This window comes from Gossypium hirsutum, chromosome D12 (genome assembly GCF_007990345.1).
Source record: "Gossypium hirsutum isolate 1008001.06 chromosome D12, Gossypium_hirsutum_v2.1, whole genome shotgun sequence".
Taxonomy (NCBI): Eukaryota; Viridiplantae; Streptophyta; class Magnoliopsida; order Malvales; family Malvaceae; genus Gossypium; species Gossypium hirsutum.
Window position 1 is genome coordinate 61270196 of NC_053448.1, and position 12427 is coordinate 61282622.

At 29.8% G+C, this 12427-nt stretch overlaps 1 protein-coding gene across 1 annotated transcript; it reads right to left on the bottom strand.

The window, feature by feature from the left end:
• Positions 1 to 2198: 2198 nt before the first annotated feature.
• On the bottom strand, positions 2199 to 3067 carry LOC121224387 (heavy metal-associated isoprenylated plant protein 12). The gene is made up of 3 exons (XM_041107635.1): positions 2835 to 3067; positions 2662 to 2737; positions 2199 to 2577 (listed from the first exon to the last, which is right to left on the bottom strand). Exons 1-3 carry the CDS (start codon positions 2838 to 2840, stop codon positions 2270 to 2272), a joined length of 390 nt encoding a protein of 129 aa, XP_040963569.1. The 5' UTR covers positions 2841 to 3067; the 3' UTR covers positions 2199 to 2269.
• Between the last annotated feature and the right edge of the window lie 9360 nt (positions 3068 to 12427).

Below are 12427 nucleotides of genomic sequence, written 5' to 3' on the forward strand. Positions count from 1 at the left end.
TTCCTCCTCCTCTCCATTCCACATCCATAATGTATATAACATGCTTATATGTAACATTATCTATAATTTTAGTATTTACTTGTATGTTCATGTCAAAGTTGTTCATGTCAAAGTTGTTCACTAAATTATTTATATCTTGAGCTAAAGAATTCTAAATTAAGATCCGCTTAATGTTTTTGAACCTAGATTCAAATATCTTTCTACCATAAAAAATTCAGAATTTATAATTTAGCTAATAAGTACAGTAAAATTTTCAAATTTATCCTTTTTTTGTTGTTTGACAGCTTCGACCTTTCTTTACTAAAAAATAATTATCTTTTAGCACGGAGTTTGGATGATATTTCCGTTTGTTTCTCGTGAAAATAGACTCATTAAAAATTTAAACATATAAATTTAAACCCCTAATTATTTTTTTATAATTTTTGATAATTTTCCAAAGTCAGAATAGGGGAACCCAAAATCAATACGACATTGTCTCACAAAAATTCATATATCTCATAATATGAAATTACTTTGCTTACAATGTTTCTTCCATGTAAAACTGGACTTAATAAGCTTTAATTTAATACTTTAATTAACCTTTAATTCAGTTTATACAATTTTTGGTGAATTTTCAAAGTCAGACTGCTGCTACTGTCTAAAACTGTTTTGGTGCAAAATATTAATAATCAAGTTTATAACACATTCCTTTCCTTTCTCTATAATATTTCCCACCACTTCCTCTTATTTCCCTCCACTAACATATCAAGACCATAGAACCTTATATAAGAAAACTCTACTTTAACATCATTTTCATGTTTTTTCAATAATATCAAACTTAAAAATATATTGAAATATTGATGTTTTTACCTTGTCCTATTGATTTCAATCTTTACCTAGATTTTCTCTCTCCTCCAGCTTCTATTTCTTGAATCTAACTTGATATTCTAGCTCCTCATAGTCTCCTTATTATATTTTCTCTCTTGGTGGCTATGGAAATTCTTTTGATTTCTAAGTATGGTGAATTTTTGGTAAAAGGACCAAATTGTAAAGAAAATAAAATTTCTTTCTTTCTTTTCTTTTCTCACATTGGTAGCATGGAAAGATGTTTCTTTCCTTATATACTAAATATAATAATAAAATATAATTAAAACCAAATCAAAATATTAATAAACTAATATTTATTTATTTAATGAATCTAAAATATCACCAACATCATCATTACTCTTCAAAATTATCTTCCTTGCTAAATGACTATTTTGCTAAATTATCTTCAAAATTCCTCCATTGACTCATCACTTATTTTGGTAAATTTTGATTTAACCCCTCATACTTTTTCCACTTATTCAATTTGGTCCTAATTCATCTATTTTCCTTAGATCATTGCACCCTTAAAATATATGCACTATTGGTCCTTCAAAATTTTTATATTTACACTTTAACCCCTCAAATTTTGAGTATTTACTCCTGGGTCACAAAACTTTTTTCACTTTTACGATTTAGTCATTTCTTGAATTAATATATCATAATCTACTTCCCAATGTTGACATAACTCAAAACTTCCCATTTTTATCATTTTATTTCCTCATTTTACTATATCAAGGATAATATATTATTTTCTTATTGTAGTAATTTTCGAGGTATTACAACAATAATTGAAAAGAATTATAGAGTAATTTTAAGTTTAAAAACACCTTAAGTAAGATCAGAAGTTTTGGAAAATGAAGTTGGATGAAACTAGAACTTGGAAATGAATTTGGGTGAAACTAGAATATGAAAATATTTCCTAGGTTAAAATAGAACTTTTGAAATCAACCCAAGGAAACCAAAATTTGAAAATAATTACATAAGGAAACTAGAATTTGAAATAATTATTATGGCGGAGCTAGGAGGCTGCAAGAGCTTTTTTATTATTATTTAAACTCTTTATAATTTATAAAATTTTAAATTAATAATGATAAAATTACATTTTGTCCTTTTAAAAATAATAAAAATTTAATTTAATATTTTAAAAATTAATACAAAAATATAAACTATTAAAATATTAAAATTATATTGTTACGACTATCGTAAAAATATACAATTTAATTTTAATATTTTCAAAATTTTCTAACTTCATCGCTGACTAAATGAAACTAGAAATTAAAACAACTAGCCCGGGTTAAACCAAAACATTTGCAAATGAACATTGACAGCACTTAAAGAAATTAGAAAAGATATTTCTTTTAATTTTCTTATTTATTAATTATTATATAATATTACAATTTTGATATCTAAAACACCAAAAAAATTAAGAGATAATGCAAGCAGGTGGACGTTCCTCGATAGGTTTATAGTAATAATCGGGAAACGGAGGATAGTATGGAGGGTGACATATCATTGGATACGGGTATTGTACTACAAGTTCTTTCGGTGGGTCTTTCTTTGGTTCCGGTGGTTTCTTGGGTTCTTCCTTCTTCTTCTCCGGCTCTTTTGCCGGTCCGACCGAAACTATTTCAGTATGGCATAACTTGCCTAATTTCTGCGCTGCCTTAACTGGATCCACATCTCCTATTACTGTCAATTTTTGGTCCTTGTCTATTGCAACCGACTCAACCCCTACAAAAAAAAAACCAGTTGGTTCGTTTTTTGGCAAGGTTCAAGGTTTAGGGTTTGTAGAATTAGTGTTAATAGATATAATACCTGAAAGACCAGAGGCCATCTTCATGCCTTTCTGTCTGCATTTGTCGTTGTGCAAATCCAACTTCAACACAATTTTCTGTCGAAAACAAAACCTTTAAGAAAACGAAAGGAGTACGTAATATTTTATCTAGATAATTAAAATTAATAACAAATTAAAGACATGAAATTCTAACCTTCATTTTGGAGCTTTGGGAAGAAAATGAGAGGTGGAAATTAGAAGTAAAGTGGGTTGGGTAATGATGGAAAAGCTTTAAGGTTGAGCAAACTTTATAAAGGAGCCAAGTCAACCTTTAAGGCAAGTCACTACCATTTCGGCCAATTTAATGCAATTTCGTTGCCAATTACTTGCTTTGTTCGTCGAAGATACGTCCATCCAAACGACATCATTTCGTACAATCAAATTCAAGCCCCTTTTTTTGAACTCTCTTGAATAACAAAATATACAGAAAAAGGAAACCTGAAATTTCTAAAAACCTTCCAGTTTACTGGGTCAAGTCAAGTGGGACACTGTGACTGTTATGCCTTCTTTTCTTTCACTATTGAGGGTCCAGCAAGGGATGCATTTAGTCAACTTATATTATTTTCTTGGGTCCCAACTTCTTCTTCCTCTTCCTCTTCCTCTGTGAATCGATAAACAATTTGGGTTGAAACAAAAGAACAGGGTTTGGTAGGTTTTGATGTTCATCCTTCTTTCTCAATCACGTGTTAAAGGAAAATCTGGTCGAGTTGGTGTCAGCTAAAGAAATGTAAGGAACTGCTGCATGTGTAATCATGAATATTCTGTTTCATTTTTTCGGATGAAAGCTAAAAAAATTATAAAATAATCATTATACTATTTAAAAGTTTTTATTTAAGCTTTTAACTTTATGTGCTATTAAGTGTATTTTTTAAAAATTAATTAATTAGTTCTAAGTGATGACTCGATAATTAGTACGGTGGACTAGTACACATCGCCATGTAAAAGAATATATTTTAAATCTAATTCGATCTAACGGTTAGTGTCGAAGATTGGAGAAAAAATTTATTTGGAATTTGGTTTTGCAGATTTGTAAAATTTGAAGCTATTTCATGAAAAAAACCGAGTTATAATAGAGAGAGGAATGAAAACTTTTAATTGGCATAAACAGCGTGAACAAAAAAAGCTATATAGTGACGATTTTAATAGCTTAGTAACTTAAATAAAAAATTTCAAATAATTCAATGACCATTTTGTAACTTTTTAAAGTTGAGTGGCCAAGATGTAAGCTTACCATTAGTTTAGTGCATTAGTATAATTTACCTTTTTCTATACCATGTTTAAGTGCACTTGAAACCATATTTTCTAACAATACCAATTGTTTTTATATAATACATATTTTTATCCATAATCTCTCTCAACTCATAAATATAAGAAAAAAATACATAATTATAATATGCTCGAACCCACACCTTTTTTATTACTATGATAACAACAATATCAATTAAGCGAATTATAAACAAAATAAAATAAAATATCCAAATTCATGATATTTAAATACTTAAATATCAAACTCACACCTTCCTCAAATATTCCATCTTTCATCATCCATTGGGCCTTTAAATTTCAAAGGCGATGATGAAAATAGTGGATGGGTCAAAATATTATTTTCTTTCTCCTTTTTAACGAAATTACTAGAAAAGGTCCTTTCTCACATGGGACACCACGAATCGGTCACGTCAATTATTCTAATTAAACATCAATGCTTGCAAATATATATATATAAAACCAAAATTATAAGACCTAAAAAACATATAATTAATTAAAATATGAATATAAATAGAGTAAAACGGAGATGATGAGAAGATGGTCTGTTCTTACAAGAGTCTTCCCAATCTATGTTCGTTGAAGGCTGTTTTGGAGATTTAATTATAAGTAGTATTTTTGTTTCGACAGATCTGTCGGTTTCCAACATCGTCTCCTTCAACGACAAGGAAACTACTCCAGTTGTAATTTTATGTTTTTAATTCATTTACAACCCTTTTGTCAACGTGTTTACACTTAGCCTTGGCTTCATTAATAATTTATTCTGTGACAAGGCCACTGTGAGCCCTCCTTTTGTCTCCAATCTCTAGGGAGTGGTCATGGGCGAAATGAAAATTTTTTACTTAAAAGTTTTTTTTTTAAATATTTAAAATTTTAAATTAGTAAATATAAATTTATTTTTTGACTCTTTAAAAATGATAAAAATTTGATTTGATCATTTAAAAATTATAAAGATAGAGGCTATTAAAATAGTGAAATTGTATTTTTATTATCGTAAAAATTATAATTTTATTTTGACCCCATAAAAAAATTTTCTAGCTTCGCTCCTAGACGTGACATACGTCCTATAGAGTATAGTACAAAATAAAATATATATAAATAAACGAGTCATCATCATATTTTCAATAATATCTGTGAAATCTAAAAATAATATAAGTGAATTCATGAAATAGAGTTGGAAATTGATCCAAACCAAGTAGAATTGTTCAATAGTTGAGTTAAACATCAAAACTTAAAAAGATCCGTCTCGAAATATGACAAAGCTTTGATTAAAAAGAGAAGGCCGAAAACTAAATTTGAACAAAAGAAATTAGACATGTCGGGTTTTGAGTAAATTTTTTTGAGTCTCGTTTTGTTTGATTGCCATCAAAGCATTTCTTTTTTTGAAAGATTTTTTCTTAAGCAATATTTATTGCTATATATATATTCAAAGGCGGATGTTGATGGGGTCTTGAAATTTATTTTTTAAAAAGGAATATTATATAAGAGTTATTTATTGAAAATTAATCTTTTTGGTTTTAATTTTTATAATTATTTGAAGGCGTGGCAAATGTTAAGATGGACTGGCCTCTCTAATGTGATTATGGGAGCCCAATCTAAAACATGCATTGCTTTTGCTTCTGTTTCATTGGGCTCTAATTGGAGTGCAAGTCTTCATGTTTGATTGGTTTAAAAAATTGGCCCATGAGTCGTTCAATCTTAATTTATAAATTTATTGGTCGTGATTTCTCCTTTATCTCTACCTTTTTTTTTTGTTATTTAACTACCCATAATAATAATTATAATACGCTCATAAGGAAGAAAAATATATTGTATTAATTAAGTCCATATTTTTAACTAAAATAATCAATTAATTCCCTTCTATTAATGATTTTTGTCGATGGCCATGTTCACAATTAAATTTAATTGATAAACCAATCGAATAGTGACATGTGATAACTTTTAGTTTAATATAATATTTTAACTATAAAATTTATTAAAAAACATTAAAAAATCAGAAAAATTATAAAAAATATTACATTTTTTATTAAAATTAATATAAATTTATAAAAATTCTAATAAATTATAATTTTTTTATAAAATTAATAAATCATATTTAAAATTTTATAATAATGTATTAAAATATTAAAAATTATTAAATTTGATATAAACTTATAAAAATTATTTAAAAAATTATAAAAACTTGAACTGGATCAGATCAGTTGGTTGAGCCGGTTAAACCAAAATCGACAAGGGTACCAGCCCGGAGAAAGCCATTAGATCGATTGACTTAGAAATCAAACGATTGAATTGTTTTGTTTTTTATTTTTTAATATATTTTATCAAACAAAAATTTCATTATCTAACTATTAGCATATGCCAAAATGAAATATTCTGACGAATATTTTCAAAACTGAATCGATAGTCGAACTGATTAGGCCAATGGTTTGCTAGTTCGACTAGTTCATCTAATTCAATTAAATAAAACATTAAAAAAAATTGATTCAACCGTTCAGTTCTTAGGCCAACTAGTCTTAATATTTTTCTTCGGACTGATACCCTTATTGATTTCAATCTAACTGACTAATCTAGTCCAATTAAAGTTTTTATGATTTTTTAAATAATATTTATAAGTTTACATCAATTTCTGATAATTTTAAATAATTCTTATGATTTTTATACAAATTTAATACGCTCTTATAAAATTTTAAATATGTTTTATTTAATTTTATATTTTTATATTATATTGTAATATCTATAATATTTTATATTTTTATAAATTTATATCAATTTAAAAGTTTTAGAAAATTTTACTTTTATATATTTTATAATTTTTATAACTTTTTTCCTTGTTTTTCTGATTATCTTATTTTAAAAATTATTTTCTATGTTTTTAATTATTTTTATTGAGAAAATATTAAATTAAACCTGAAGCTGTCACCTGTCATCATTTGATTACCTCGTCAATTTTTTTTAATAGCGAACATGGTCAATAACGAAAATTGTTAATAAAGATGTTTAATTAATTATTTTAATTATAAGTGGGAGCTTAATTAGATGGAAAATTAATACTGTGGCTTAATTGATTTTTTCACACTTTCTCAAGAGCTTTTTAATATATATATTTTCTTAAAATAATTACCTATTTTTTTATGAAAATACATGATTAAGCTATCAAAATCTTCAATTTTTGAAAATTTACTTTTCATATAACATTTTTCTTTCCAGATGGACATTTTTTTCAATTAATTTTTCACCGGTAATGAAAAAAGAGACCATTTTACCATTAAAGGCTCATTTCTAACTTTATTTACGAAAATGAGCCAATTTTTTCATTATTTACCAGAAAGGGCCGATTTTAGCAAAACGTGTCCCTGGGGGAGCGATTTTGCCATGTCAGCACAAAACGCACCCACATGGACGCGCTTTGTTGACGTGGCAAAATCGCTCCCCAGGAACGTGTTTTAGCCCGTGCTTTTTCCCCAACAACTATTTGATTTTTTGACCATTGGGGGGTCCAACGGTAAAAAAAAAAAACTATCAAACCGCCTTCCTATTTTTTCACACAATATTTCTTCAATTTTTTCTCAAATTTCTCTCCAAATTTCTCAAAGCTCTCTTTAATTTTGGCAAAAAAAGCTCTTTTTAATTTTTTCCCTGAATTAGTATTTTTTTATAATTTCAAAAATATTTGATCGTGTTAGCAATGACTGGGGAATTAATTCATCTTGATCATAAACATATCACCGTTGAACAAATGAAAATGGTAAAGGTTAATTTTAATTTTGCAATATTATTTAATATTATTTTCATTTATGTAATTTTAATGAATTTTATTGTATAATTTTTTATAATAATCTATAGATCGGGTGTTACAATGTTATATTCGTAATATATCTGGTCTTCCATCATCGTTGATAGAGAATTACTTGCGGGAATCGGGTTTTTGGCACGTGGCCACTATAAGCCGGGGGTGCAAGTTGGACCCGAAACTCATTAGCGCGTTGAAAGAAATGTGGAGACTTGAGACGCACACATTTCATCTTCCATGCGAAGAGTGTACCATCACTCTAGAGGACGTGCAGTTACGATTAGGATTGCCGGTGGATGGGTCCGCACTTACCGGGTCCGTTCAATCTACTGATAGGGGAGCCTATGTTAATATTTTGGGTGCAATTTCGGATAATATTTACGGAGGTCAGATCGAGATGGGCTAGTTACAAGACATATTCCCGTAGCTGGGGAATAATTCGACTAAAGTAGAAAGAACATGATATACTCGGATATACATTATTGAGATGATTAGAGGTTATTTGATGTCGGACTTGTCACGAAACCTCGTACATCTAAGTGGGTGTTGAAACTCGTTGATTTTAGAGCAGCTGGCGAATTTAGTTAGGGGTCTGCCGTGTTGGCAATATTGTACCGGGAGATGTACGGGGCGACGCCACCAACTAAAGCCAAAATCGAAGGTTGCCTATCACTACTACAATCATGGGCTCGGTTTCTTTTTCCATTTTTACGTCCTCGAGTGGACCACCCATATACATTCCCACTCATAACAAGGTAAACTTTATATTATATTTTATAATTATTACATAGATTTAAAATAAAATTGTATGCTAAAAATGTATTTAATTAGGTGGACCCATTCGACGAGTTATGTTGGAATACCTGCCGCTCTTGAAGATATATGGCTTTTATTAAACCAACGGTCAGAAGCGCAATTAAGTATTAAATAATATATATACATAAAATAGTCGTTTCATATTTAGTATTTAGTATTATATACATAACTAATATTTTTATCATGTTCATTTAGTTTCAATGGACACCATACGAGGATCCGAAAATTCGAGCAATTTCGAACATTTGGCACGTGCAGGTCCCATTGGTCAACTATGCTGCCGTGGAGATACACCAGACAGATAGAGTGTTGCGATAATTTAGATTTCGACAAGTAATTCCCGTGGCACCTGAGGTGTTCAATGATGAGTACAAAATTGACTTACGACAATCGAATACGAATTGGTCGGTATTCTGGTCGAAATATATCAAAATATGGAAAAATCAGAATGATCGTATACCTACTTAGGAACCGTTCATCGTTCCAGAGTTAGCGTGCGTGCCAGATTACATGTCATGGTTTAGGATCCATGGCAAGCTATATTTACTGTCAGAAGAGTTGAGGCATCGGTAAATTCGTGTTGAAAGGGAACAACAGAGACCTTTAAATCTAATGAGAAAAGATGATGGCACAGACTCGTCAACAGCACCACTATAATCATCGTGCCCAACACCTCAACCGACGACACCCACATCACAGCCTCTTCAGATTATACCAAGTGTGTATCCTAGCCCTTATATGTATCCTTGTAACACCCCTTACCCGTATCCAACACCGGAATAGGGTACGAGGCATTACCAAAACACATACACTTGTAAACGTATTTAACCGAGTTATAAAATTTCATCAAAATTAAAACTTTCAAAAATAATTAACATGTTTCTATAACTTTTCACAATATATCCTCAAAATATTATAATCATAATAATTAGGGCCTGCGAGACCCGATACATACTCATGCAATTTAATGCTTCATTTCCATTTCATTCAATTCGCAATTTCTCATGCTCATAATTTAAATCATATCACTAGAAATTTCCATTTAATTCACGTACAATTCAATGACATCAAATTCAAAATTAATACGTATTTACCATTTAACTCAATGTTTATTGATTATACCATTCAATAACACATTTATGAAATTCTCAATTTAGCAATGAAAATATCACTTTAGTTTGAATAACAACATCGTCCTGATATAAATACACTACCACTTATCCATTTACTTTAATTCTTTTGGGCCCATTTGTCACTTACCATCCTTAATCAAATTAAGGAACGGTCACGGAAAATTGAGTACTTCACTTTCACTTTGCCATAGTATAACTATGGTCTTACGTATGATCACTTATCACTTGTCCCTTGATCAGATAAGTGTAGCCACTTATCACTTTGTTTCTTGATCAGATAAGTGTAGCCACTTATCACTTTGTCTCTTGATCAGATAAGTGTAGCTAAAGCTATCACTTATCACTTTGTCTCTTGATCAGATAAGTATAGCCGAAGCTATCACTTATCACTTTTCACTTGTCACTTGATCAGATAAGTGTAGCCGAAGCTATCACTTATCACTTTCCACTTGTCACTTGATCAGATAAGTGTAGCTGAAGCTATCACTTATCACTTTGTCACTTGATCAGATAAGTATAGCCGAAGCTATAACTTATCACTTTATCACTTGATCAGATAAGTATAGCCGAAGCTATTACTTATCACTTTCCACTTGTCACTTGATCAGATAAGTGTAGCTAAAGCTACCACTTATCACTTTATCACTTGATCAGAAGTACTCAAATCCGGCGTTCCGCTCAATTTGATCATTTATTCATATATCAGGCTTACCAACATGTGTTAATTCATAAACCATTCATGGTATTATTTCATGCCAAATCATATACTGAATATACCATACACACATACTATGAAACTTTATTTTCACACATGAGCTTAAACCATGACCAATAATGCACAAAAATAAGCATCATTCATATTTTATCGTTTATGAGTTATAATCAAACATATGACCATTTATACACGAATCATTCATATATTTCCCAATTTTCCTCCTCCTCCTCTCCATTCCACATCCTTAATGTGTATAACACACTTAAACAACATTAACCATAATTTCAATATTCACTAACATGTATATTCAAAGCTGTTTATCCGAGTCAGAGTCACTAAATTATTTTTATCTGGAGCTACAGAGCTCCAAATTAAGATCCGTTAATTTTCCCTGAAACTAGACTCACATATCTTCATACCATAAAATTTTCATAATTTTTGGTTCAGCCAAATAGTACAGTTTATTCTTTAAAGTTTCCCCTGTTTCGCTGTCTGACAGTTCCGACCACTCTTCACTAAAAATTAATTATCTCATTGTACAGAATTCGGATGATGTTTTAGCTTGTTTCTTCTAAAAATAGACTCATTAAGGATTCTAACCATATAAACTATAACTCATAATCATTTCTGTACAATTTTTAATGATTTTCCAAAGTCAGAACAGGGGAACCCGAATTCATTCTGACCTTGTCTCACAAAATCTATTATATCTCATGATTTACAATTCCATTGCTCACATCATTTCTTTTATAAGAAACTAGACTCAATAAGCTTTAATTTCATATTTTATTCATCCTCTAATTCAATCTCTACAATTTTTTGTGATTTTTCAAAGTTACACTACTGCTGCTGTCCAAAACTGCTTTAGTGCAAAATGTTGATTTCCATTTTGCCCCAAATTTCACAGTTTATACAATTCGGTCCTTTCTCAATTAACCCCTCAATTAATCTAATTTTCTCAATTAGTACTTTACTAGACATTATAAGTTGTTACACAACTATTGAAATTCAGAATTGCCACATATAACTCTATCTTCAAACTCTTTTACTATTAGGTCCCAAACATTCACTTTCTATTCAATTCTTTCAATAAAATCAGCATATGAACAATTTAAAGCTCTAATTTCATGCTAAATCATCATATACTTCCAGCACATATTCATATCAACTTTCAACTTCTTTCATAAAATCAAAAGCTAATGAATTTAACAAGTGGGCCTAGTTGTAAAAGTCATAAAAATACAAAAATTTCAAGAAATAGTCAAGAATTGAACTTACTTGTAATAAAAATATGAAGAACCAGCTTGAAGAAGCCCTTCCATGGTGTTTTAGCTGATGAGAATTCAGAAAAATGAAGAGAAATCTAGATAATTCCACTTGGGTCCTAACTTTATTAAGCAAATTTTGCAATTTTCCAATTTTGCCCTTAATTCTCCTTACTTTCTTGCTGATTTCATGCCTCTGCCGTCCAGCCCAAATAGACCTTGGGTCTATTTGCTTTTAAGCCCTCTTCCTTTTATCATTTAAGCTATTTAATCATTTCCCAAAATTTTGCATTTGTTATAATTTAGTCCTTTTTGTTCAATTAATTATCGGAACTTTAAAATTTCTTAACGAAACTTTAATACTAACTTTTTAACACTCCATAAATATTTATAAAAATATTTATGGCTCAGTTTAAAATCCCCGAGGTCTTGATACCTCATTTCGATTCTAATTATTTTAATATTTATTTCTAGTGCACTATTCACTATTTCAAAAATTTTCCTAACTTCATATTTAACTTATACTTGCTAAATTAATAATATTTTCTACCCATTTGTCGAATTTAGTGATCTCGAATCACCGTTCCGACACCTTTGAAAATTCAAGCCATTACATTTTTTTTTCGTCGGATTTGTGGTCCCGAAACCACTGTTCCGACTAAGCCTAAAATCGGGCTATTACAATCCTAACCCTTATAAGTTTCTTTTTCCCAGTCCTATGCCAGGTTGGAATGTACGGGCCGGTGCATATCCTTTCTCGATTAC